We start from the raw sequence: 27,591 nt of genomic DNA, 5'->3' as shown, positions 1-27,591 counted from the left end.
ATAAATAAATAAATATGACAAACCAGGCATGGTGGCACATGCCTGTAATCTCAGTACTTGGGAGGTTGAGGTAGGAAGATCTCGGGTTTGAGGGCAGCCTCAGCAACACAGTGAACTTCTCAGCAACATAGCAAGACTCTGATTTAAAAAAAAAAAAGGAGCAGAGCATGGTGGCGCATGCTTGTAATCCCAGCATTCGGGAGGCAGAGACCAGAGGATCACAGTTTGCGGACAGTCTCAGCTACTTAGCTAGGCTCTTTACGACTCAGCGAAACTCTGTTTCAAAAAATAAAAAGACTTAAAATCTAGGGCTGGGGATGTAGCTCAGAGGTAAAATGACCCTGGGTTCCATCCCCAGTACCACACACAAAAAAGACCTGGGTGTGGTGACATACATTTGTAATCTCAGTACCTGGAACGCTGCAACAGGAGGATCACAGGCTAGTAGCCAGCCTCAGCTACTCAGTTAAGCCCTCTGCAACTTAGTGAGACCCTGTTTCAAAATAAGAAAATATAAGGCTGGGGGATGTAGCTTAAAGGTAGAATGCCTCAGGGTTCCATCCCTAGTACCTGAAAAAACAACAAAAAAACCCAAACCAAAGATAAAACAAAAATTAAAAGGGCTGGGGGTGTAGCTCAAAGGTGGAAAGCCTCAGAGTCCAATCCCCAGTACCACACACACACACACACACACACACACACAAAAGTGACAGACCCTGGGCCAGGCATAGTGGTGCCAGTGAGTCTTTCATTAACTAGTGAGAACCTGTTTCAAAACAAAAAATATCCCAGAATTTGGGAGGCTGAGACAGAAGGACACAGTTCATAGACAGCCTCTGCTACTATTTAGTGAGGCCCTTTGCAATTCAGTGAGACCTTGTTTCAAAATAAAGTGTAAAAAATAGAGCTGGGGGTATAGCTTGGAGGTAGAATGTCCCTGGGCTCCACCCCCAGTACCACCAAAAAAAAAAAAAAAAAAAAAAAAAAAAATTAGCCAGGTATGTGCCTCATACCTGTAGTCCCAGTGCTTGGTATGCTGAGACAGGATTGCAGGTTCAAGGACAGCCTCAGCAAGTAGGGAGACTCTCATCAACCTAGCAAGACAAAAGTAAAACAAAAATTAAAAATTAAGGTGGGGGGGTATAACTCAGAGGTAGAATGCCCCTGGGTTCAAGCCCTACTACTACACACCAAAAAAATAAATAAAAAAGGTTGGGGGTATAGTTCAGAGGTAGAATGCCTCTGGGTTCAATCTCCAGTATCACAAAAAATAAGAAATAAGTGTATGTGTATCTTAGAGGTGGAATGGTCCTAGATTCAGGATCAAAGGTATGTGGCCAGTATCAGCTAATTAGTGAAGCCATTTCAAGGTTGGCTGGGGGTGTAAATCGGAGATATAATGCCTCTGGGTTCAATCCTCCAACACCACAAAAAGAAAAAAGAAAAAAGGAAAAAAAAAAAAGAAGCCAGGTGTGGTGGTGCACTCTGTAATCCCAGTACTTAGGAGGCTGAAACAGGAGGATAAAGGTTTGAAGATAACCTCAGCAATTTAGTGAGGCTCTCAGCAACTTACTGAGACCCTGTTCCCAAATAAAAAAAAAAAAAAAATCCCAGTACTTGGGAGGCTGAGGGAGGATCACAGGTTTGCAGTCAGCCCTCTGTAACTTAGTGAGATAGGGTTTCAAAATAAAGAACAAAAAATAGGCTGGGTGTGGTGGCACATGCTTGTAATCTCAGCATTTGGGAGGCAGAGACATCACCCAAGTTCAAAGCCAGCCTCACCTACTTAGTGAGGCTCTCAAAAACCTAGTGAGACCCTGTTTCCAAATAAAATATATATATAAAAAAAAAATAGGGAGCCGGGCGTGGTGGCGCACGCTTGTAATCCCCGCGCTTGGGAGGCAGAGACAGGAGGATCACGCAGGTTTGAAGCCAGCCGCGCGCGCTGGCTTAGGAGACCCTGTTTCCAAAAATGAAAATGTAAAAATAGGTCTGGGAGTGTAGCCCGGAGGTAGAAGGGCTTCCAGGAACCCCAGTACCACCAAAAAAAAAAAAAAAAAAAAAATAGGTCTGGCAGTGTAGCCCAGAGGTAGAAAGCCCCTGGGTTCCATCCCCAGTAGAATGCCTTGGGGTTCAATCCTCAGTCTCACACACACACACACACACACACACACACACACACACGGCAAACAAGCCAGACATGTTGGTGCAAACCTAGAATCTCAGTGATTTGGGAGGCTGAAGCAAGAAGGCCAGAAATTGAGGTCAGCCTAGGCAGTTTAGTGAGACACTACCTCAAAGTAAAACACAGCTGGACGTGGTGGCACACACTTGCAATCCCAGTACTTGGAGGCTGAGACAGGAGGATCGCAGGTTCACAGCCAGTCTCAGCAACTTAGTGTGGCCCTTCACAACTTGGACGAATAAAATACGGCTGGGGGTGTAGCTCAGGTAGATTTCCCCTGAAGTCTATCCCTAGTACTATAAAACAAAACAAAACAAAAACAAACCAACAACAAAATAAAACAAAATGGCTAAGTTTGGAAGTCCTGTACTGCCAAAAGGAGAACAAAAAGGCTGAAGGTTAAGTTCAGTGAAAGAGCCTTCCCTTCCTGGAGTGAGGCCCTAGGTTGAATTCCTAGTATTGTCCCCCAACGCTCCAAAAAAGGCATATAATATCACTTGCTTAGTCCACTCCAGGCCTTGGTTTCTACCCCCAGCACTGCAAGAAAGAAAAAAAAAAAAATCAACTGAAAGAGCCTTTGGTCCTCCATCTGTTGGTTTCGAATATGAATTACTAGAATCCACTAAGGTCTCCCCCAGTGGTAATTATTATTAAGTGAGCCCATAAAAACATCATTTATTGTTAGAAATCATGACATAACACAGAGCCCAAATCCAGTTTTCTTTTTTCTTGTCATTTGAAAGACTGCCCTCCAATGCTGGTCAGCTGCTCATCTTTCAAAGCCATTAAGAATTTACCAAGTTCTCAGGGAGGTAACAGGGCTGCCTAGCACTTTTACTGACAAATGTGCTCACCTACTCAGGATATTGGGTAAGACTGCAGCATCGGGATATAAGTTAGCCAAAATCAGGCTTGCTGAGGCAAAGGCTCTTTCACTGAGGATGCTATTCCTGGAAGGTTTTTCCTTCGACGAGCGGCCAGCTCAATCTTCTGAACCAGTTTCACATCCCAGGGATGCGTCACAAAGCTGATGACGGTGCCTGGCATCTTGCTCCCCACACGTCCCACTCTCCCTGCTCTGTGGATATAATCTTGCAGGGTGAGGGGGAAATCATAATTGACAACAAGCTCCACAAGGGTGCTGTCCAGGCCCCGAGAGGCTATGTCTGTGCAGAGAAGTATGTCCCGTGGGCCCTTCTGGAAGGACTGGAAGATACCTGCCCTCATCGAGGCTGGCATTTGCCCCTGTAGCCTTAGGTGTGGGATTTTGTGGTCATCCAGAATATATCCCAACCAGTTCACAGTACTGGAGCTGTTACAGAACACCAGGACAGTTCCTGAGGGTCCAATCTTATTTGCTTTGTCATGGTTCTTGAGGATCTGCACCAACTCTGTCACCTTCTCCGCTCCCTTCAGCCTCATAAATGTCTGCCTGACGTGAGGCATGAGGCAGTGGAGCTTGGAGCTGGTGATGGTGGTGAGCGAGTTCGGGTTGGCGACTTTACTCAGCAACTGCCCCACACCTTCAGGAAACGTGGCTCCCACCAGCACTAACTGAGCTTTGGGATTGAAGGGGTCTTCCAACTCAGCTGGGTCCTGGGCTATATAGCTCTTCTCCAAGATGTACTCTACCAGTTCCAGGAAGCTTTCATCCAACAGTGTGTCTGCCTCATCTAACACCATGAAGGAGAGCTGCTCCAGGCTGACTAGTTGACTTTTTAGGGACTTCCACAGAGCCCCTGGAGTGGCCACTAGCACATCTGCTGAAGGCTGTTTGGAGAGTTGCAGCCTGATCCTACGCATGCCACGGCCTCCCCCTAGATCTCGCACCTGCAGATCCAAGGAGCTGCCCAATGGCTGGGCCACAGCCCGCACCTGTTCGGCCAATTCTCGGGAAGGCACAAGGACCAGGCCCCGGGGAGAAGGGATACGGCGGGAGTTCAGGCCTGGCCGGCTCAAGAGCCGCTGAAACAGTGGTAGTATGTAGCTTAGAGTCTTGCCACTACCGGTTTCGGCGGCGCACAGGACGTGGCGGCCGCGAAGCAGCGGAGGGATGCTGCTTGACTGCACAGTTGTGGGCCGAACAACTGCGGGCGCAGATTCCTGCAGCGCGCGCAGCACGCGGGGCTCCAGACCCAGATCCTCGAAGCTGGCCTGGGGCGAGAGGTTGCGCAGGGCGGGCGCCTCCTGTTGCGCGCGCTCGATGGAGAAAAAGTCCCGACACGCGCGCCGATGCCTCCAGCCACGCGAGGCGAGGGGCGCGCACTCCCAACGGCCCAGGGTGAGGCGCGCCGGCTGGTTGAACTCGGGCCGCCGCGCGGAGAGCAGCAGTCGTCCGGGTCGCACTAACACCGGCCTCTGGCTGCTCCGACACACGCTCTTTCTCTGCTCCTGCCGCCGCTGTAGAGCCCGCGGAATGCGCACCACGGGCAGGGGTTCCTCGGGACTGCGGGCCCCCAGATCCCGTCGAGGCGCCCGGAGTAACCGAACGGCGAGCGAGAACAACCCGGCCTGCCGCGCGAGAGCCATGATCCCCGGCGCGGGCGGCGCGCGCCAGTGACGTCACACGCGCGCCGCGGCCTCGCGTACGGCGGCCGGCGCGGCCCAGCGAAGCATGAGGAGTCGGAGAGTCATCGGGAAGGTGGGAGAATCTGTAAAGTTAAGTGGCTGCGAGGTCCGTAGATCTGAAGAGGGGCTGGCGACGTCCCGAGCCGGGCCAGCCCTGGGATGGGGCGCGCGGTGGAGGCAGGAGGCGGCGGCAGGTGGGCTCTGCCCCTGTAGACCGGAGTGCGGTGCTTCTGGCGGCTGGGTGCCGGCTCCCTGCCATTCCCGCTGGGCGTTCACACGGCCTCTGTGATGGCGTGTTCGGTGCCGGCCTCCTCCCGTAGACTTTGAGGGGCCGGGGAGCAGCGATGTTCTCAGAGACGTGGACCCCGCCCGCGTACTGGCATTAGGTTGTCTGAGAGTCTGAATGAATCGTAGGTCTGGGGGTTGAGACCAGAGTCGGGAGTCGTGGGTCTAGACACAGTTCCTACCTCATTCTGGCCCAGAGTCCACAGTGCAGACTGGTGGGCTGCAGCTTATTTTTTCTCTGAAGTGGGAGGTAATGTTTTAGGCTTTTTTTTTTTTTTAAAGCAGAGCTATCTCTTCTTCACACTTTTTTTTTTCCTTCAGCCAAGCTTCACTCTGCTTCCTTGTCACCTTTCCCAGCTTCTCATCTTGGACCCTTCGCTCTTGCATCCTGCTCATCTCCTCTGGCTTCTCAGACACAGTAATTTCTTAAATAATAGTATTAAGGATCCAGGTATCCCCATAAAGTGATCAGATATGTGGTTTATGTCACACAGGGCTGGTCAGGCAGAATATTTGACTTGAATTTGTAGATTCGGAATGTTACAAAAACAAACAGACAAGCACACACAAACTACACAGCCAGGCACAGTGGAACACGCCCATAATCGCAGTACTTGAGAAGCCGAGACAGGATGATCATCGGTTTGAGGTCAGCACCTGTAGCTTAGTGGTTTCAAAATAAAATAAATAAGGCTAGGGGTGTAATTCAGTGGTAGAACACCCCTGGGTTCTACCTGGAGGTAGAATGTCCCTGTGTTCAATCCCCTATGACCAAAAATCAATAAACTAAAAGTGCACTATTAGCACTTCATAAACACATCTGAAAATGGTGTCAGATCTTTTTTATAGTTTTGAGTATCCTGTGTTGGGAGATAAGGCAAGTGTTTGTGGATTGATTACATGGGAGGTTCTTTTTTTTTTTTTTTTTTTCCCTGCAGTAGTGGGGATTGCACCCAGAGTATTCTACCTCTGAGCTACACCTTACGCTCAACTTTTTATTCTTTATTTTGAAACAGGGTCTCACTAACTTGTGGAGGGCCTCACTAAGTAGCTGAGGCTAGTGCAAACCTATGATCCTGTTGTCTCAGCCTCCCAAGTACTGGGATTATAATTGTGTACCACCATGCCTGTCTACATGGGAGGTTATTAATATCTGGAGAAAGTACTTTAGTTTCATTAAATACAGTTGGTCTTCCCTATCTGCAGGTTGAGCATCAGTGGATTCAGAGCAGAAACATTAAAATTGGATTGAAAATGTTCCCCCCAAATATTGTGTCTGGGATTGGGAGGATAGCTCAGTGGTAGAGCTCTTGCATAGCATCAATAAACCTTTAGGTTTGAGTCACAGCACAACAAAAGTGTCTCTACAGACCATAAACAGACTTTCTTTTTGGTAGCACTCTTATCAATGAACTACATCCCTGGTTGTTGTTGTTGTTGTTTTTTTTTTTTTTGGTGGTATTAGGGATTGAACCCAGGGGCATTCTACCTCTGAACTTCACCCCAGCCCTATTTTTTATTTTGAAACAAGGTCTCACTGAGTTGCAGAGGGCCTCACTAAGTAGCTGTGGCTAGCCACGAACCTGTGAATCTCCTGTTTTAGCCTCCCAAGTACTGGGATTACAAGCATGTGCCACCATGGCTGGCTCCCTGTTCCTTTTAATTTTTTATTTTGAGCTGGGCGTGGTGGCACATGCTTTTAATCCCAGCACTTGGGAGGCTGAAACAGAAGGATCCAGGTTCTTGGCCAGCCTCAGCGACTTAGTGAGGCACTCCACAACTTAGTGAGACCCTGTTTCCAAATAAAGAATAAAAAAATAGGGCTGGGGGGTGTAGCTCAAAGGTAGAATGCCCTTGGGTTCCATCCCCAGTACTGCAAAAAAAAAAAAAAAAAAAAGAAAACCAAGGGCTTTTCTATCTCCGGGCTATACTCCCAGACCTATTTTATATTTTATTTGGAAATAGGGTCTCACTGGGTTGCTGAGAGCCTCACTAAGTAGCTGAGGCTGGCTTCGAACCTGTGCGATCCTCCTGTCTCAGCCTCCCAAGCACTAGGATTATAAGCGTGTGCCACCATGCCTGGCTAAAAATATTTTTATATTGAGAAAGAGTCTTGCTAAGTTGTCCAGGTTTGAACTTGTGATTGTTTTACCTTAGCCTCCTGAGTGAGCCTATAGACATGGGCTACCATGGCCAGCTTCTATTGTACTTTTATGATTCTTTCCAAAAACTTAGAATCCCTTGTTCTTTATCTAAATAGTTTCCTCAATGTCTGATCTGACAGGTTTCATCCATTTCCATGTACCACTCTTTTTCAGATATAAAACAAAGAATCCCTTTGCACCAAGCCAGAGCAGATACATTGAAGAAATTATCAGAAAAGAATAATACATAGGTATGTATGTGCATTCAGATTTTGTTCAAATATTAAGGACAGGGTAGTTGTTTAATACAGAGCTGCTTTCTCATTATCTTTGAGCCATTATAATATAATTACATCAAAATTTCATATGGCTTGGAGTACTGTAGCCTGATGTCTACTTTGCCACTCTCAAATCTTGGGATTTGAACCTTGGGTTCAATCTCCAGCACCACTTCTCTCCACCAAAAAATTATCATTTTTGTCTTCTTATTGACCCTGCTTTGACTTTTCTATTTAAAATTGCATTACATGCCGGGCGTGGTGGCACACGCTTGTAATCCAGCATTCGGGAGGCTGAGATTGGAGGATCGTGGTTCACGGACAGCGTCAGCTACTTAGTGAGGCCCTTCTTAACTTAGTGAGACTCAGTTTCAAAATAAAGAATAAAAAAAAAAATAGGGCAGGGGTGTAGCTCAGAGGTTGAATACCCCTGGGTTCTATCCTCAGACCCGCAAAATAAATAAATAAATAAATTAATTAATTAATTAAATAAAATAGCATCCCAGCCAGGCATGGTGGTATATACTTGTAATCTCAGTACTTGGGAGGCTGAGACAGGAGAATTACAGTTCGAGGACAGTCTCAGCAATGTAGTGAGACTCTCAGCAACTTAGCGAGATCCTATCTGAAAACAACAAAAAATTTTTGTGTGTGTGGTAATGGAGGTAGAACCCAGGGACTTTTCTACCTCCGGGCTATACTCCCAGACCTATTTTATATTTAATTTGGAAACAGGGTCTCAATAAGTTGCTGAGAGCCTCACTAAGTAGCTGAGGCTGGCTTCGTTCCTGTATGATCCTCCTGTCTCTGCCTCCCAAGCACTGCGATTACAAGCGTGTACCACCATGCCTAGCTAAAACAAAAAAAATTTTTTTTTTTTGGTGGTACTGGGGTGCCTGGGGGCCCTTCTACCTCTGGGCTACACTCCCAGACCTATTTTTAATATTTTTATTTGGAGACAGGGTCTCTTAAGCCAGCGAGGCTGGCTTTGAACCTGCGTGATCCTCCTGTCTCCGCCTCCCAAGCGCGGGGATTACAAGCGTGCGCCATCACACCCGGCGTAAAACAAAAAAATTTTTTAAAAGGGCTAGAGGTATAGCCCAGAGGTAGAATGCCTCTGATTTCAAACCATAGTACCAATAAATAAATGAATAAATAAAATTGCAACCTAGAGCCTGCATGATGATACACTCCTATAATCCTAGTACTTGGGAGGTGGAGACAGGAGGATTATAAGTCTAGCTAGCCTCAGCAATTTAGCAAGGCCTTGTTTCAAAATAAAAAAGAAAATAGGTCTTAGGGGTATGGCTTCCCTGTGTTCACTCCCCAGTAACTAACACACACACACACACACACACGCACGCACGCGCGTATTCAGCCAGGGATGGTAACATGTCACACACACACAACCATGTCTGTCTGTCTTGTCTGTTTCACACACACACACACACACACACACACACACACACACCCATGTCTCTCACACAGACACACACACTGGTATCCAGCCAGAGATGGTAGCATGTGCCTGTGCTTGTAATCCCAGTTACTCTGGAGGTTGTAGTGGGATGATCTTTTGAGTCCAGGAATTGGAGATCAGCCTGGACAACGTAGCAAGACCCTATCTGAAAACAAAAACAAACTAAAACAATACAAAGAAGACTGTTATACTTATTTTTGCAGCACTGGGATGGAACCCAGGGGCACTCTACCTCTGAGCTACACCTCTAGCCCTATTTTTTATTCTTTATTTTGAAACAGGGTCTCACTGAGTTGCAGAGGGTCTCACTAAGTAGTAGCTGAGGCTGTGCACAAACCTGGATCCTCCTGTCTCAGTACTGAGATTATAAGTATATACCTCTATGCCTGGCTACCCATGTCTTTTTTTTTTTTTTTTTTTTTTTGCGGATCTGGGGATGGAACTCAAGGGCATTCGACCTCCAAGTTACATCCCCTGCCCTATTTTTTATTCTTTTTAATTTGAAACGGGGTCTCACTAAGTTGAGGGCCTCACTAAGTAGCTGAGGCTGTCCATGAACCGCGATCCTCTGGTCTCAGCATCCCGAATGCTGGGATTACAAGCGTGAGCCACCACGCCCAGCTGTACCCATCTCTTTTTATTCCAGAGCCCTACCAGTTTTTTAACATGACACACACACGCACACGCACACTCATACAAATATATGGTATATATGAGACACATATATATGGTGTATATATAATATATATATGTACATATGTATTTAATTTTGTTATGCTTTTTTTTTTTTTTTCTGGTACTGGGGTTCCTGGAAACCCTTCTACCTCCAGGCTACACTCCCAGGCCTATTTTATACTTTTTATTTGGAAATAGGGTCTCTTAAGCCAGTGCGGCTGCCTTCGAACCTGCGCGATCCTCCTATCTATGCCTCCCAAGCGTGGGGATTACAAGCATGTGCCACCACACCCAGCCCCCAGCACTTTTTTTTTTTATTATTCTTTCTTTCTTTCTTTCTTTCTTTCTTTCTTTCTTTCTTTCTTTCTTTCTTTCTTTTTTATTTCTTTATTTTTGCTGGTACTGGGGTTCCTGGAAGCCCTTGTACCTCCGGGCTACACTCCCAGACCTATTTTATATTTTTATTTGGAAACAGGGTCTCTTAAGCCATAACAGCTGGCTTCGAACCTGCGCGATCCTCCTGTCTCCACTTCCCAAGCACGGGGATTACAGGCGTGCGCCACCACACCCGGCTATTATTCTTTATTTTGAAACAGGATTTTACTGAGTTGCAAAGGTACTCACTAAGTAGTAGCTGAGGCTGTCCATGAACTGCTATCCTCCTGTCTCAGCCTCCCAAATGCTGGGATTATAAGCATGAGCCACCATGCCCGGCTTTTTATGCTTTTTGATTTTGCCTTTTTTCTCCCACTGGTATGAAAGCTCTGCTGAGCACAAATTTTTCTGTTTTGTTTTCTAGTGTTTCCCAAGAGACTGGGACAGTGGCTGGCACAGACTAGGCACTTAATGAATAGTGGTTAGAGGAATAACTGTGCATGCATTCTTTTTATGATCAGAGAAAAAGAAACAAATGACTGGGGGTTGGAAGGAAGACGGAAAGTCTACCCTTAATGAGAGAAGGAACTTTCTTCACTTGAATGTCTGACATCTATTTTCCTTTTTTTTTCTTCAGGAGTAGCCAAGGAGGAATGATCGTGAATAGCCTTTCTCTGTGCTACCACAACAAACTCATCTTGGCCCCTATGGTTCGGGTTGGGACTCTCCCAATGCGACTCCTGGCCCTGGATTATGGAGCAGACATTGTTTACTGTGAGGTAAGTGGTCCTAGTTTTCCATGCGGGCTTTCCCAGAAGTGCAGCCTCTCTGTGTTTTGAGTGTGGGAGTGGTCAGGAATGGAGAGGGCAGAATTCCCCTCACCCCCATGCTCACTGAAGGCAGAAAAGGATGAACACTCATGACACTGATGGGACTATGGGCCCTGCTGAGGGCTTGCGGCCTGGGCAGCTCAGAGGCATCTGGGCTCCCTTGGGCCAAGTGGGAATATCATGTTGGGTAACTCCCTGACTGCTGTAGAATTAGCATGCATTTAGTACATGAGTGAATGGACCCAAACATTAGAAAGAAGAGGACCAGATTCAGGCTAAGGAATCTGAATGAGGTTGGTTTTGGTATCCGTAGGATTTTTTGGTGGTGGTAGCTAGTGGGCCATTAGATATACTCTCTGACTGCTTAGATATTTGGACCCAGTTTCAGAAAGATCTGCCAGGAAAAACACGGATCGATAGGAAAAACAGAAGTAGTTGCTACTGGATAATGAGGGAGTGTGAGCCGTGGGTCTCAGTTGGCTCACACCTGTCCTGGGTTCTAGGGGTTTCTGAAGTTGAGGAAAGGGCATAGTGCCTGCATTAGCATAGTCACCTTCTTTGGCCTTCACTCTTCCTGAGACCCTGGAAAGTGGGTTTGTTTCCCTGGGAGAGATGTGCAGCGCAGCACCCGGAGGGAAGGGAGCAGAGACTCTCGGTGCAGCACCTGTTCTTGGCACCCCTGTTTTCTTGGCAGCCTTGGGCTTTCAGTTGGTGCTAATGCGGGTCATGGAAGCTGGGTTGTGGGAACAGAGCTGTCAAAGGAAACAGTTCCTTGAGGTTCCAGATCCTCCAACAGCTCGTTCTTTGGATAATGGCAGGGTTGTTTTCAAGCCTTTTGGAAGTTACAGACCCAGGATTTACATGATAACTTAGTATATGGTCCTTCTGATTGAACAGACTTGGATTTTCTAGTAAATGTGACCAATCCTTCATTCCAGGGTGCTACTCAAGTTGAAATAGAGGAAAGTACTAATTTAAACACTTCAGCATTGATCAGTGTGTTCCACTTAGACAGTTGGTATGGCCTACAAAGAAAAGGTTTTCTGCTGGAGGTTACCTAGACCTTCCACCCAAACCTGCTGCTAGTGAGAGCAGAAAGGCAGGCTGCCAGGACCCAGCTTGGCTTGGGTAGGTGGCTGCGGACTGGGCCCCAGTACCATGCTTGGCATAGTGTGGTGCCTGGTGCCCCCTGGTGGTTCCAGAGTTGTTCTGCAGGCCAGCATTTGAGTATCTGCTGCCCAGACATTCTTTTTTTGTGTGTATGTTCCTATGAACCCAAAGTTGGTCTGTGGGATTAGATAGTCAAACCAAGATGAGCATGCTTGTAATCTCAGTACTTGGGAGGCTGAGACAGGAGGATTGCAGGTTCTAAGCCAGCCTCAGCAATTTAGTGAGGCTCTCAGCAAATTAGTGAGATTCTATTTCCAAATAAAAAAATAAAGCCGGGAGTGGTGGTACACATTTGTAATCCCAGCATTTGGGAGGCTGAGACAGGAGGATTGGGGTTCGTGGACAGCCTCAGCTACTGAGTGAGGCTCTTTGCAACTCAGTAAGACCCTGCTTCAAAAACAAAGAATAAAAAATAAGGCTGGAAGTGTAGCTTTGAGGTAGAATGCTCCTGGGTTCCATCCCCAGAACCGTTAAAAAAAAAAAAAATAGAGCTGGGTGAGGTGGCACATGCTTGTAATCCCAGTATTTAGGAGGCTGAGACAGGAGGATTGTAGGTTTGTGGCCAGCCTCAGCTACATAGTGAGGCCCTCTGCAACTTAGTTAAACCCTGTTTCAAGATAAAAAATAGTAAGCTGGGTGTGGTAGCACATGGTTGTAATCTCAGTACTCAGGAGGCTGAGACAGGAGGCTCACAGGTTCAAGACCAGCCTCAGCTACTCAGTGAGGCCCTCTGCAATTTAGTGAGACCCTGTTTTAAAATAAAGAATAAGCTGGGCATGGTGGCACACGCTTGTAATCCCCGCACTTGGGAGGCTGAGACAGAAGGACCATGCAGGTTCAAAGCCAGGTGCTGGCTTAAGAGATCCTGTTTCCAAAAAAAAAAAAAAAAAAGAATAAAAAATAGGACTGGAAGCCGGGGGTGGTGGCGCACCCTTGTAATCCCCACAGTTGGGGAGGCTGAGATGGGAGGATCGCACAGGTTTGAAGCCAGGCTCAGCTGTTTAGTGAGGCTCTCAGCAACTTAGTGAGACCCTATTTCCAAATAAAATATTTAAAAAATAGAGCTGGGAGTATAGAGGTAGAAAGCCTCTGGGTTCCACCCCCAGTACCAAAAAAAAAAAAGGCTGGGAGTGTGGCTCAGAGGTAGAATGTTCCTGGGTTCAATCCCAGTACCACAAAAAATTAATTAATTAATTAATTAAATAAATAAATAAAATAGATCTGAAGGTGTAGCCCAAAGGTAAAAGGCCCATGGGTTCTATCTCTCCAGCACTATAGAAAACAAAACAAAAAAAGATAGTCAAACCAATGGCACCTAGGGAGATACCAGGCATGCAGGCACTTCCTTAGCCCACAAACCTCCGGATGTCTATTAGTAAAAGCCAAAGGAAGTGAGCTGTGGTGGCACACACATTAATTCGAGTGTTTGGGAAGCTGAGACAGGACAATTGCAGGTTTGAAACCAGCCTCAGCAACTTAGTGAGACCCTGTTTGAAAGTATAAAATAAGGCTGGGCATGGTGGTGCACACTTGTAATCCCAGCATTTGGGAGGCTGAGACAGGAGGATCACGGTTCGTGGATAGCCTCAGGTACTTAGTGACGGCCTTTGCAACTCAGATCCTGTTTCAAAATAAACAATAAAAAACAAGGGCTTTGGTATAGCTCCAAGGTAGAATGCCCTGGGTTCCATTCCTAGTACCACAAACAAACAAACAAACAAACAAAAGTATAAAATAAAATTGGGCTGGGGTGTAGCTTGGAGGTAGAACACCCATAGATTAAATCCCCAGTACCATAATAAATAAATAAATAAATAAATAAATAAATAAATAAATACATATTAAAATACTTGATTTAAGCTGGGTGTGGTGGTGCATACCTATAATTCCAGTACGTGGGAGGCTGAACATTGCAGGTTTGAGGATATCCTCAGCAATTTAGCAAAGTCTTCTACCACTTTTAGTGAGACCCAGTTTCAAATAAAAAAATAAAAGCCAGGCATCGTGGCACACACTTGTAATTCCAGCATTCGGGAGGCTGAGACTGGAGGATTGCGGTTTGTGGACAGTCTCCACTACTTAGTGAGGCCCTCTGCAACTTAGTGAGACCCTGTTTCAAACATAAAAAAGAATAAAAAATAGGGCAGAGGGTGTAGCTCGGAGGTCAAATGCTCCTGGGTTCCATCCCCAAACCTGCATAAATAAATAAATAAATAAATAAATAAATAAATAAATAAATAAGTCTGGGGTATAGGTTCAAGGTAAAATGCCCCTGGGTTCAATCCCCAGTACCACAAAAAACAACCAAACAAAACCAAAACAAAAAACCTTGATTTAGTCAGGCTTGGTGGTGCACACCTGTAATCTCAGTACTTGGGAGGCTGAGACAGGAGGATTACAGGTTCAGAGCCAGCTTCAGCACCTTAGTGAAGGCCTCAGTGACTTAAAGAGACCCTGTTACAAAATGCAAAATAAGAACCCTCTGCAATTTAGTGAGATCCTGTTTCAAAATAAAGAATAAAAATTCGGGCTGGGAGTGTAGCTTGGAGGTAAAATGCCCCTGGATTCAATCCCCAGTACCTCTACCCCCCAAAAAGTAAAGAGCGGGACGTGGTAGCACATGCCGGTAATCCCAGTACTTGGGAGGCTGAGACAGGAGGATTGCAGGTTCTGTCGCAGGTGTGTAGTGAGACCCTCTGCAACTTAGTGAGACCCTGTTTCCAAATAAAGAATAAAAAGATAGGGCTGGGAGTGTAGCTTGGAGGTAGAATGTCCCTGGTTCGGTCTCCAGTTCCACAAAACAAAACAGAAAGCAAAATAAAAAGGGCTGAGAGTGTAGCTCAGAAGTAGAATGTCCCTAGATTCAATCTCTAGTACCACAAACAAAACAAAATCTTGATTAAAATATCTTGTATCTATCCAACTGTGGTAGCACATGCTTGTAATCCTAGCACTTGGGAGACAGAGACAGGAGGATTGCAGGTTTGCAGCCAGCCTCAGTAACTTGTGAGGCCCTCTGCAATTTAGTAAGATCTTGTTTTAAAGTAAAGAATAAGAGCCGGGCATGGGGGCGCACGCTTGTAATCCCAGCATTAGGGAGGCTGAGACTGGAGGATCGCGGTTCGCGAACAGCCTCAGCTACTTAGTGAGGCCCTCTGCAACTCAGTGAGACCCTGTTTCAAAATAAAGAATAAAAAATAGGGCAGGGGGTATAGCTTGGAGGCCAAATGCCCCTGGGTTCCGTCCCCAGACCCGCAAAAATAAATAAATAAATAAATAAATGTAAAGAATAAAATAGGGCTGAGGGTATAGCTCAGATAGAATGCCCTTGGGTTCCATCTCCAGTACCATCAAAGGAAAAAAACACACACATATATGTATGGCTTACACCACCACACTCAGCTTTCCCTCTATTTCCTTTTTTTTTCTTTTTTTTTTGGCAGTACTGGGGATGGAACCCAGGGACATTCTACCTCCAAGCTACACGTCCAGTCCTATTTTTTAATCCTTTACTTTAAAACAGGGTCTCACTGAGTTGCAAACGGCTTTACTAAGTAGCTGAGGCTGGCTTCGAACCTGCACAATCCTCCTATCTTAACCTGCCTAATGCTGGGATTACAAGTGTGTGCCAGCGTGCCCGGCTTTTCATTTTTATATTACTGTATTTTGTGTGTGTGTGTGTGTGTGTGTGTGTGTGTGTGTCTGGGGATGGAACCCAGGGGCGTTCAACCTCCGAGCTACACCTCCTGCCCTATTTTTTATTCTATATTTGAAACCGGATCTCACTGAGTTGCAAAGGGCCTCACTGCTGGGCGTGGTGGCGCACGCTTGTAATCCCAGCATTCAGGAGGCTGAGACTGGAGGATCGTACAGCCTCAGCTACTTAGTGAGGCCCTCTGCAACCCAGTGAGACCTAGTTTCAAAATAAAGAATTAAAAATAGGGCAGGGGGTGTAGCTTGGAGGTCGAATGCCCCTGGGTTCCAATCCCAGACCCAAAAAACCCCCCCAAAAAAACCAAAGGGCCTCACTAAGTAGCTGAGGCTGTCCTCGAACCACGGTCCTCCAGTCTCAGCCTCCCGAATGCTGAGATTACAAGCGTGCACCACCATGCTCAGGTTCCTTATGTTACTGATTTTAAGGAACTCCCTTTTCTTTCCTTTTCTGGGTCTGTTTGCACTTTTCTAGGATGGGGAGCTCACCTTTTTGTTTACACTCAGTGTAAGCCACATTGAGTTCCCCATCGTCCAGGTTTGAGGCCTCTGGGAGGTTCCTTGTGGTGAGGGTGTGGTTGAGCTGAGACTAGTAAATGAGGGAAGTATCTCAGTATCCACATTCTGGGCAGTTATCTCCTCCCTGACTCTTGGAATGGCTCTTCCTTTCTCCCCCAAACATCTCCAAAGTCCTTGGCAAGAGCAACTGATTGAGATTAGCTCACTCAGGGTCCTGCTTGCCTTGCTTGGGTGGAGAGGACAGCACAGCGTGTTCCCCAAACCGTGATCTGTTGTTGGTGGCCATCAGGTGTGTGATGAAGGTCCTCTTCCTGTGCCCAGGGCCTGTGTGTACAGGACTGATGAATATTCTTTGATTGCTTTGCAGGAGCTGGTTGACCTCAAGATGCTTCAGTGTAAGAGAGTTGTCAATGGTGAGCTCAGCCCTGGCCCTGGGGTAGTACGTGTACTCAGCTGGCTCAAGTAGTCCTGCCACTGCCCTTGCCTGGGCTGTCCACGAACCACAGTTCTCTAGTCTCAGCCTCCCGAATGCTGAGATTACAAGCGTGCATTACCACGCTCGGCTAACACCCTGTTTTAAAATAAAATAATAGGCCAGGCATGGCATGGTGGCACACACTTGTAATCCCAGCACTTGGGAGGCTGAGACAGGAGGATCGCACAGGTTTGAAGCCAGCCTCAGCTACTTAGTGAGGCTTTTAGCACTTAGTGAGACCCTGTTTCCAAATAAAATATAAAATAGGTCTGGGAGAATAGCCTGGAGGTAGAAAGCCTCTGGGTTCCACCCCCAGTACCAAAAAAAATAAAAAATAAATAAAGTAAAATAAAATAATAAGCTAAGGATAAGGAGGCATACATGTAATCCCAATACTTGGGAGACTGAGAGAGGAGGGTTGCAGGTTTGAGGACAACCTCATCAATTTAGTGATACTTTCATCAATCTAGCAAGACCTTGTTTTAAAATAAAAATTTTTTAAATGGGGCTGGGGTATAGCTTGGAGGTAGAATGCCCCTGGGTCCAACCCCTAGCACCACAAAACAAATAAATAAACAGTAAATAAAACATAAATAAGCTAGGCATTGTGGTGTAGACTTGTAATCTCAGTACTTGGGAGGCTGAGATAGGGGGATCACAGGTTCAAAACCAGCCTTGGCAACTTAGTGAGACTATCAGCAACCTAGTGAGACCCTTTTTTCCAAATAAGATATAAAATTGGGTTGGGGGTATAGCTTGGAGGTAAAATGCCTCTGGATCTCTAGTACCCAAATAAATAAATACATTAATTAATTAATTAATTAAATGGGGCTAGAGGTATAGCTTGGAGGTACAGTGCTTTAGAGAACAATCCTCCGTACCACCAAAAAAAAAAAAAAGTATACTTTTTGATTCTTTTTTCCTTTCAAAGTTATACTTTTGCTGTGTTGCTTCCAGAGTGGGTTGAACTTGAATCTTAATTGGGTGGTCCTGTGTGTGTTTTCTTGCAGAAGTGCTTAGAACAGTGGACTTTGTTGCCCCTGATGACCGAGTAGTCTTCCGCACCTGTGAAAGAGAACAGAGCAGGGTGGTCTTCCAGATGGTATGAGATTCCAGAGTCAAGTGTCCTCCTTATGCTCCCTGACCCCTGGGATTTGCTAGCTCATGCCCTGTGCTGGCCATTGTTGAATGCCTGGCCTACATTGCACAGTGGTGACTTGCTAAAGACTTGGTTCCAACATTTTTTTTTTTTTTTTTTTTTTTGTGGTACTGGGGTTCCTGGAAGCCCATCTACCTCCGGGCTACACTCCCAGACCTATTTTTTTTTTTATATTTTGAAACAGGGTCTCGTAAGCCAGCGCGGCTGGCCTCGAACATGCGCGATCCTCCTGTCTCCGCCTCCCAAGCGCGGGGATTACAAGCATGCACCACCACGCCCGGCATGGTTCCAACATTTTTTAAAGGTTCATTCATGAGTCCTTACACTATTGGAAATGGTTTATAGAAATTACACTGTCACAGTCTGTTACATGCCTACAGTCTCAAATTTAATTTACTTAATTATAGGAATTATGTGTTTAGCATGATGTCTATATTTATTTTTCTAGTTTCTAGCTTTGATTGTTTAGGACATGATGATTGCTTCTATGTAATCTACATATATTTCCTATGAAAGGAAATTAGATTTTCTCCAGAGTAGTTAAGACTTATGTTAGAGTTGTAAGGACTGTGTAGCTCCCTTCTTTTGCTTTGGACATATCTTGGTGGTTTTCTAAAAATAGCTCCTGAATGATGTTTAGGTTTTTAAAAAATTGATAACAGAGCTAGGGGTGGTGGCCCACCTTGTAATCTCAGCATTTGGGAGGCTGAGACAGGAGGATCACGGTTCGCAGACAGCCTTAGCTACTTAGTGAGGCCGTTCGCAACTCAGTGAGATCCTGTTTTTTTCTTTTTTTTTTTTTTTTTTTTTTTTTTTTTTTTTTGCGGGTTTGGGGATCGAACCCAGGGCATTCGTCCGAGCTACACCCCCTGCCCTATTTTTTATTCTTTATTTTGAATCCGGGTCTCACTGAGTTGCAGAGGGTCTCACTAAGTAGCTGAGGCTGTCCGCAAACCGCGATCCTCCGGTCTCAGCCTCCCGAATGCTGGGATTACAAGCGTGCGCCACTACGCCCGGCTGAGATCCTGTTTCAAAATAAAAAGAGAGCCGGGCATAGTGGTGCATGCTTGTAATCCCAGCATTGGGGAGGCTGAGACAGGAGGATGGTTTTTTGAAGACAGCCTCAGCTACTTAGTGAGGTCCTTTGGAACTCAGTGAGATTCTGTTTCAAAATAAAGAATAGGACTGGGAGCGTAGCTCGGAAGTAGAATGCCCCTGGGTTCCATCCCAGTAGTGCAAAAAATAAAAATAGGGCTGGGGGTGTAGCTTGGAGGGCGTGGTGGTGCATGCTTGTAATCTCAGCATTTGGGAGGCTGAAACCGGAGGATCATGGTTCGCAGACAGCGTCAGGTATTTAGTGAGGCCCTCCACAACTCATTGAGACCCTGTTTCAAAATAAAGAATAAATAGGGCAGGGGGTGTGGCTCAGAGGTTGAATGCCCCTGGGTTCCATCCCCAGACCCACACACACAAAAAAAAGATAACAAAAAAAAAGATTATGAGCCAGGCGTGGTGGCGCACGCTTGTAATCCCTGTGCTTGGGAGGCTGAGACAGGAGGATCACACAGGTTCGAAGCCAGCCTCTGCTACTTAGGCTTTCAGAAACTTAGTGAGACCCTGTTTCCAAATAAAATATAAAAAAGGTCTGTGAATATAGCCTGGAGGTAGAAAGCCTCTGGGTTCCACCCCCAGGACCACCAAAAAAAAAAAAAGATATTATATTTATAGAACCTAAATGGTGGGTATCTGAATGCTCACGCTAAGTTTTATTTCATGCTTCCTATGTTTGAAGGTAACCACAGTATTAATGCTATTTTCTAGTTTCTCCAAGTCTATCTTTTCCCTTTGACAGTGAGCTAGTCCAGTGGGCTGGCTGATAGAGGAAACTGGCCTAACTCCATTTATTGACACAAACGTGTGCATGTATATGTATGTGTGAGAAAGATGCACAAGGAAGGGTGTGTTTGTCTCTGCACATGTACCTGTGTCAAGGTGGTGGCTGATGAAGGCTATTCTGTTCCCAGGGGACTTCAGATGCAGAGCGAGCCCTTGCTGTGGCCAGGCTTGTGTAAGTGTCCCCCTCCTCTGAGCACCCTTTGTCTCTCCTCTGAGATAAGAGGCCCTAATGTCACTGGTGACTGGAGGTGACCTGCCTTTCTGCCTTCTGACCCAGCCATTTGTTTTTAGGTGAATGGTATCTGATTCTTTTCTCTTTTTGTGACATCTGAAGGCTGGCTGGGGACTCAAGCGTACCCACCGTGCCTAGATCCCAGAGACCCTCTGTGTGAGGGCCTAATTTTAATGTTTGTTCATGGGATTCCCTTTGAGGGATTCTCTTGACTGTGAGTACTGAAGCTTTAACTCTTATGAATTGTAAGATTTACTGCTTTTTGCGTTAACAAACAGAGAATACCATAATTAAAGAGATAGGTTTGTATTGCGGTTTGCGGGCAGCCTCAGCAACTTAGTGAGTCCCTTTGCAAATCAGTGAGACCCTGTTTCAAAATAAAGGATAAAAATATGGCTGAGGATGTAGCTTGGAGGTAGAATGCCCCTGGCTTTCATTCACAGTATTCAAAAAAAAAAAAAAAAAAAAAAGAGTGAGAGATAGGTTTTGGGGTTAAGACCGATCCAGGTTGGACAACTGTGAATTAGGTAAATTACTTAACCCTGCTGCTGACTTAGTTTCATTATCTATAAAATGATGCCAACAGCACTATCAACCTCTAGCATTATGGGGAAGGACAAACAAAATAATGTGTGTGAGTGTCTCTGCAACTTGTCTATGACAGTGAAAGTAAGAAGGAACTCAGGCAGCAGTTGCCGCTCATCAAAGACTGTTAGCTGTGTACACACCAGAGGATGAGGTGAGGACTTGAGGATTGTTTGGAGTGAGCAGCTGTGCAGCCCAGCAAATGAAGGTCGTCCTGGAACTTCTGCCAGAAGGTTGCTCTGGCAAAGGGCTCTTGTGCTCATGTCATTTTTCTGCCTTGACAAGTGACTTTTATCACCTCAGTCCCAGCTGCAGGCCTGGGATCGAGGTCAGCATGTTTGCCACCCAGCATCTGAGTTACCGGATATTACTCTAATGGAGCAGAGTCCTCTATATCGAGCTCTTCTTAGATGTATACACACGTTCTGTCTCCCCTCTGGAGCTCTGTTCAGATGAGGCTGTTGTATGGCTAGCTTTCTTTCCTCAATTTCAGTTTCTGTCACTGAGGCCCAGAGACACAGTGAGAGGTTCCTGAGCACTGATGCATCCATATTAAGTGTTTGTCACCTTTTTTCCTTCATGTTTTTCCAGAGAAAATGACGTAGCTGGTATTGATGTCAACATGGGCTGTCCAAAAGAATATTCCACCAAGGTAATCTGATTTCTTTATATTCCTCACAGACATACTATGCAGATTAAAGGAGACTAACAAGGCATGGTAGCTACAGTACCTGACTCTGGGCTAGATCCTGTGATGGATAGAGAAATGCTCAAAAGGATGTTATTAGATCAGTGGGCAAGGCTGGAACAGGGTTGGGTATGGTGGCACAAGCCTGTTATCTCAATTACTTTGGAGGCTGAGGTAGGAGGATTATAAACTCAAGGTCAGCCTGGGCAGTGTACCAAGACCCTGTCTCAAGATGAAAAACTGGTTGTGGTGGTATACACCTGTGATCCTGGTACTTAAGAGTCTGAGACGGGAGGATTGCAGGTTTGAGAATAGCCTTGGCACTGTAGTGAGGCTCTCAGCAACACAATGAGATCCTGCTTAAAAAAAAAAGTCAGGCATGGTGGCACACGCTTGTAATCCCAGCATTTGGGAGGCTGAGACTGGAGGATCATGGTTTGCGGACAGCCTCAGCTACTTAGTAAGGCTCTCTGCAATTTAGTGAGACCCTGTTTCAAAATAAAGTATAAAAAATAGGGCAGGGGCTGGGTGTGGTGGCGCATGCTTGTAATCCCCGCGCTTGGGAGGTGGAGACAGGAGGATTTTGCAGGTTCAAAGCCAGCCTTGCTGGCTGAGGTAGAAGGGTTTCCAGGAACCCCGGTACCACCAAAAAAAAAAAAAAAAAAAAAAAAAAAAAAAAAAATAGGGCAGGGGATGTACCTCGGAGGTCAATTGCCTCTGGGTTCCATCCCCAGACCTGCCAAAAAAAAAAAAAAAAAAGCTGGGTATGGTGGCACACGCTTATAATCTCAGCATTTGGGAAGCTGAGAAAGGAGGATCTGGGTTCGCAGCAGCCAGCTTCAGCTACTTAGGCCTTTTGCAACTTAGACCCTGTTTTCAAATAAAGAATAAATAATAGGGCTGGGGATGCAGCTCATAGGTAGAAAGCTCCTGGGTTCCATCCCTAGTACCACAAAACAAAAACAAAAGCAGAACAAAGCTGGGTGTGGTGGCACATGCTTGTAATCCCAGCATTCGGGAGGCTGAGACAGGAGGATCACAGTTCGAGGACAGCCTCAGCTACTTAGTGAGGCCCTTTGCAACTCAGTGAGACCCTGTTTCAAAATAAAGAATAAGGCCGGGCGTGGTGGTGCACGCTTGTAATCCCCGCGCTTGGGAGGCAGAGACAGGAGGATCGCGCAGGTTCGAAGCCAGCCGTGCTGGCTTAGGAGACCCTGTTTCCAAAAATAAAATAGGTCTGGGAGTGTAGCCCGAAGATAGACGGGCTTCCAAGAACCCCAGTACCTCCAAAAAAAAAAAAAAAAAAAGAATAAAAATAAGGAGCTGTGCGTGGTAATGCACGTTTGTAATCCCAGCATTTGGGAGGTTGAGACCAGAGGATCGCAGTTCACTGACAACCTCACCTACTTAGACCCTCTGCAACTTAGTGAGGCCCCGTTTCAAAATAAAGAATTTAAAAAAAAATAGGGCATGGAGTGTAGCTAGTTGTCGAATGCCCCTGGGTTCCATCCCTAGACACGCAAAAAAAAAAAAAAAAAGAATAAAAATTAGGGCTGGGGGTGTAGCTTGGAGGTAGAATTCCTCTGGGTTCAATTCCTAGTACCATACACACACACAAAAAAAAATAATAGCAAGCCAGACATAGTGGCAGAAGCTTGTAATCCTAGCACTTGGGAGGCTGAGACTGGAGGATTGCAGGTTTGTGGCCAGCCTCAGCAACTTGTGAGGCTCTCCATAATTTAGTGGAAACCTATTTCAAATTAAAGAATAAAGCTGGGCGTGGTGGCGTATGCTTGTAATCCCAGCATTTGGGAGGCAGAGATCAGAGGATCGTGGTTCATGGACAGCCTCAGCTACTTATGCCCTCTACAACTCAGTGAGACCCTGTTTCAAAATAAAGAATAAAAACTAGGGCAGGGGGTATAGCTCGGAGGTCGAATGCCCCTGGGTTTCATCCCCAGACCCGCAAAAAAGAAAGAAAGAAAAAGAAAGAAAGAAAGGAAGAATAAAAGTCGGGTGTGGTGGTGCACGCTTGTAACCCCAGCATTTAGGAGGCAGAGACAGGAGGATTGTGGTTCGTGGCCAGCCTCAGTTACTTAATGAGGCCCTTTGCAAGCCAGTGAGACCCTGTTTCAAAATAAAGAATAAAAAAAATATGGCTGGGGGTGTAGCTTGGATGTAGGATGTCTCTGGGTTCCATCCCCATTACCGCAAAAAATAAATAAATAAATAAATAAATAAATAAATAAAAGAATAAAATAGGACTAGGGTGTAGCTCAGAAGTAGAATGCTCCTGGGTTCAATTCCCAGTACTACTACAAAAACAAAAGAAACCAACAACAACAAAAAAAAAACCAGAATGAAGAGTGGCTAAAGGTGGGGATACAGATATAAGAGACAAGTCCTGGACCCACAGCAAAGGCCAGGGAAAGAACAAGGAGAAGCCAAACTGGAGGAGAATTTGACAGAACTTGGCTAGAAATGTATGATGGTGGGGCATATGGTGGGGGTACAGGGAGGGAAGGCTCGCAGCCAGGATTGTTGGTCTTTAGCCATGATTTGGACTGCTGGAGAAAGAACATGTTTGGAGCAGACAACAAGGGCAGCTTGAGGCACTGGTGGGAATCGTGCAGGGCTGCCCCTAGAAGCCTTGTGGCAGGGAAAACAGAGGGCCTGGAGTGTAGACATAGCAGATGTTCCTTGGCCCACTGCCCAGAGTCAGCCACTCCACTTTCGAGTGTTAGGTCAGGAGGCTGTAGACTGCCCGCCTGCCTGCCTAAAGGAAACACCCTGTGGGTGCTTGAAAACCAGAGGCTTGGTAAACAGCCACTTGAAAGAATTATGATTTGAGTCAGGTGTGGTGGTACACACTTGTAATCCTAATACTTGGGAGGCTGAGACAGGAGAATCATAGGTTCAAGGACAGTCTCAGAAACTTAGGGAGACCCTGTTTCTAAATAAAAAGTAACAGCTGGGCGTGGTAGCGCATGCTTGTAGTCGCAGCATTCGGGAGGCTGAGACCGGAGGATCGCAGTTCCTGGACAGCCTCAGCTACTCAGTGAGGCCCTCTGCAACTCAGTGAGACCTGGTTTCAAAATAAAGAATAAAAAAAAATAGGGCAGGAGGTGTAGCTCAGAGGTAGAATGCCCCTGGGTTCTATCCCCAGATCCGCAAAAAAAAAAAAAAAAAAAAAAAAATTAGTCAGGCATGGTCATGCACATTTGTAATCCCAGTAATTGGGAAACTGAGACAGGAGGATTTCGGATTCACAGCCAGCTTCAGCAATTTAGTGAGGCCCTCTGCAACTTAGTGAGACCCTGTTTCAAAATATAAAAAATAAAATAATGGCTGGGGTGGTGGCACACAATTGCAACCCAGCATTTGGGAAGCTGAGACAGGAGGATCACAGGTTTGAAGCCAGTCTCAGAAACTTAATGAGACCCTGTTTCAAAGTAAAAAATAAAATACGGCTGGGGTATAGAGGCCCCTGGGTTCCATCCTTCTATGTTTTGCAAAAACAAATAAGACTGGTAAATAATCCCATCATCAGGAGGCAGCTGCTATTGTTACTGAGATTTAAGTGGCTCCATACATTCACTGGTGGTTTCTGTTTGCTGGGCTTTGTCAAATTTTGGCATGGTGCTTGGGACCGTCACTTTGTTGCTGGTACAGAAAAGCCTAGGCAGGCTTTATACCTCTGGGTGGCTTGGCTGTGGTGGTGCTACTGAAGCAAGTGTTGGATTGAGAGGAAGAAGGTAGATTTGATCTCATTGCAAAGAAAGAACTCTTTTTCTTTCTTTTAGCCCTCTGTAGTACTGGAGATTGAACACAATAGGGTTCTACCACTTACATACACTCCTAGCCCTTTTTGTTTTATTTTTATTTGTTTGTTTATTTATTTATTCGTGGTGCTGGGACTAGAACCCAGGGGCATTCTACCTCCAAGCTACACTCCCAGCCCTATTTTTTATTCTTTATTTTGGAATAGGGTCTCTAAGTTGGAGAGGGTCTCACAAGTAGCTGAGGCTAGCCATCTGTGATCTTTCTATCTTAGCCTCCTAAGTACTGGGATTACAAGCAAGCACCACCATGCCCAGCTTATATATTTTATTTTTTATAGTACTGGGGGTGGAACCTAGGGGCTTTCTACCTCCAGGCTACACTCCCAGAACTATTTTATTTTATTATTTATTTATTTATTTATTTATTTTGGTGGTACTGGGGGTGGAACCCAGAGGCTTTCTATCTCTGGGCTATACTCCCAGACCTACTTTATATTTTATTTGGAAACAGGGTCTCACTAAGTGCTAAAAGCCTCACTAAGTAGCTGAGGCTGGCTTCAAACCTGTGCGATCCTCCTGTCTCAGCCTCCCAAGTGCTGGGATTACAAGCATGTGCCACCATGCCCAGCCTATTTTATATTTTATTTTGAAACAGGGTCTCACTAAGTACTGGATTACAGGCATGTACCACCGCCCCTGATCCTTTATATTTTGAAGCATGGTCTTGCTAAATTGCTGGGAGTCTCACTGTGTTACTGAAGCTATTCTTGAACCTGTGGTCCTCCTGTCTCAGCCTCTGGAGCACTGGGATTACACATGTGCATGCCCAACGCCCCCCCCCCTGCTTTGTGGTACTGGGGATTGAACCCCTGAGATATAGTACTTCTGAACTACATCCCAGCCCCATTTTATTTTTATTATTTTTTTCAGGGGATATAAGAGGTTTACGTAGCAAACTGGGAGTACAGTTTCAGAGAAGGCTGTGATAAAGGGGTACTTTCCAGAGATAAGGTCTGGAATAGTCTGTCTCTGGAAGTGGAAATGACTTTTTTTTTTTTTTTTTGCAGTACTGGGGATGGAACCCAGGGGCATTCCACCTCCGAACTACACCCCTAGTCCTATTTTTTATTCTTTACTTTGAAACAGAGTCTCACAGAGTTGCAGAGGGCCTCACTAAGTAGTAGCTGAGGCTGTCCATGAATCGCAACCCTCCTGTCTCAGCCTCCCAAATGCTGGGATTACAAGTGTGGGCCTCCATGCCCAGCTTTGATTTTTTATTCTTTATTTTTGTTTGTTTGTTTTTGTGGTACTGGGGTTCTTGGAAACTCTTCTACCTCCGGGCTACACTCCCAGACTTATTTTTATATTTTTTTTATTTGGAAACAGGGTCTCTTAAGCCAGTGAGGCTGGCTTCGAACCAGTGCGATCCTCCTATCTCCGCCTCCCAAGCGCAGAGATTACAAGCGTGCACCACCATGCCCGCCCAGCAATTTATTCTTTATTTTGAAACAGAGTCTCAATAAATTGCAGGGGCCTAAGTATCTAAGGCTGGCCTCAAACCTGCAATCCGCCTGTCTCAGCTTCCCAAGTACTGGGATTACAAGCCAATGCCACCATGCCTGGGTAGAAATGGCTTTTTTTTTTTTTTGTGGTACTGGGGTTTGAACACAGGAACATCTACCTCCAAGCTGTTCTCTAGCCTGATTTTTTAGCCTTTATTTTGAAACAAGGTCTTACTAAGTTGCAGAGGGCCTCACTAAGTATCTGAGTATCTGAGGCTGGCTACAAACCTGCAGTCTTCCTGTCTCAGCCTTCCAAGTATTGGGATTACAAGTGTACGCCACCCATGCCCAGTTTGGCCTGTTTTTTTTAATTTTTTTTTTTCATTTTTTGTGGTAATGTGTATTGAACCCAGGGTCTTTATACTTCTGACCTATGTCTTCAGCCTGTTTTATTTTTATTTTGAAAAGAGGTCTGGCTAGGTTGATGAGAGTTTTACTGCTTTGTGAGACTGTCTCTAAACATGTGATCCTCTTGTCTCAGCCTCCCAAGTACTGGGATTACAAGTGTGTGCCACTGTGCCTGGCTACCCTCAGCCCTTTTTAAGTTTTGTTTTGAAAATAAGGTCTCACTAGGTTGATGCGAGTCTCAATACATTGCTGAGGCTGTCCTTGAACCTGTCATCCTCCTGTTTCAGTCTCCCAAATCCTGAGATTATAGGCGTGTGCCACTGCTCCTGGCCTCCAGGCCTGTTATTTTATTTAAAAAAATTTTTTGAGCTAGGCATGGTGGTTTGTAAGCCCAGTACTTGGGAGGCTGAGACAGGAGGATCGCAGGTTCACGGACATCATTAATTACTTAGTAAGGCATTCTGCAATTTAGAACCTGTTTCAAAATAAAGAATTAAAAAATAGATCTGGGAGTTATAGCTCGGAAGTAGAATGCCCATGGGTTCAATCCCCAGTACTGCAAAATAAATAAATAAAATATAGGATCTTGCTAGGTTGCTGAGGGCCTTGCTGAATTGCCGAAGCTGTCCTGGAACTTGCAATCC

The 27,591-nt window shown here is 45.7% G+C and overlaps 2 protein-coding genes across 3 annotated transcripts in view; one reads left to right on the top strand and one right to left on the bottom strand.

The window, feature by feature from the left end:
- Positions 1-3,091: 3,091 nt before the first annotated feature.
- Positions 3,092-4,714, bottom strand: DDX28 (DEAD-box helicase 28; the record flags this gene model as incomplete). Its single annotated transcript, XM_080704500.1, has 1 exon — positions 3,092-4,714. The coding sequence occupies one exon, from the start codon at positions 4,712-4,714 to the stop codon at positions 3,092-3,094; it is 1,623 nt and encodes a 540-aa protein (XP_080560626.1).
- Positions 4,715-10,630: 5,916 nt separating this feature from the next.
- Positions 10,631-27,591, top strand: part of DUS2 (dihydrouridine synthase 2) — a gene marked incomplete at both ends in the record, with an annotated part of 34,682 nt that continues 17,721 nt past the window's right edge. Inside the window, 5 exons of one of the 2 annotated variants that reach the window (XM_080704504.1) lie at positions 10,631-10,769; positions 16,588-16,633; positions 17,706-17,797; positions 19,879-19,922; positions 21,159-21,219. In XM_080704504.1, the coding sequence (XP_080560630.1) occupies positions 10,644-10,769; positions 16,588-16,633; positions 17,706-17,797; positions 19,879-19,922; positions 21,159-21,219 (369 nt within the window). The remainder of the gene's footprint in view (positions 10,770-16,587; positions 16,634-17,705; positions 17,798-19,878; positions 19,923-21,158; positions 21,220-27,591) is intronic. The other variant, XM_080704503.1, reaches the window with a different exon arrangement.

Source organism: Muscardinus avellanarius (assembly GCF_963383645.1).
Source record: "Muscardinus avellanarius genome assembly, chromosome: 10".
Lineage (NCBI taxonomy): Eukaryota > Metazoa > Chordata > Mammalia > Rodentia > Gliridae > Muscardinus > Muscardinus avellanarius.
Note: the sequence above shows the minus strand (reverse complement) of the source record. Positions and strands in the feature narration are given on the sequence as shown.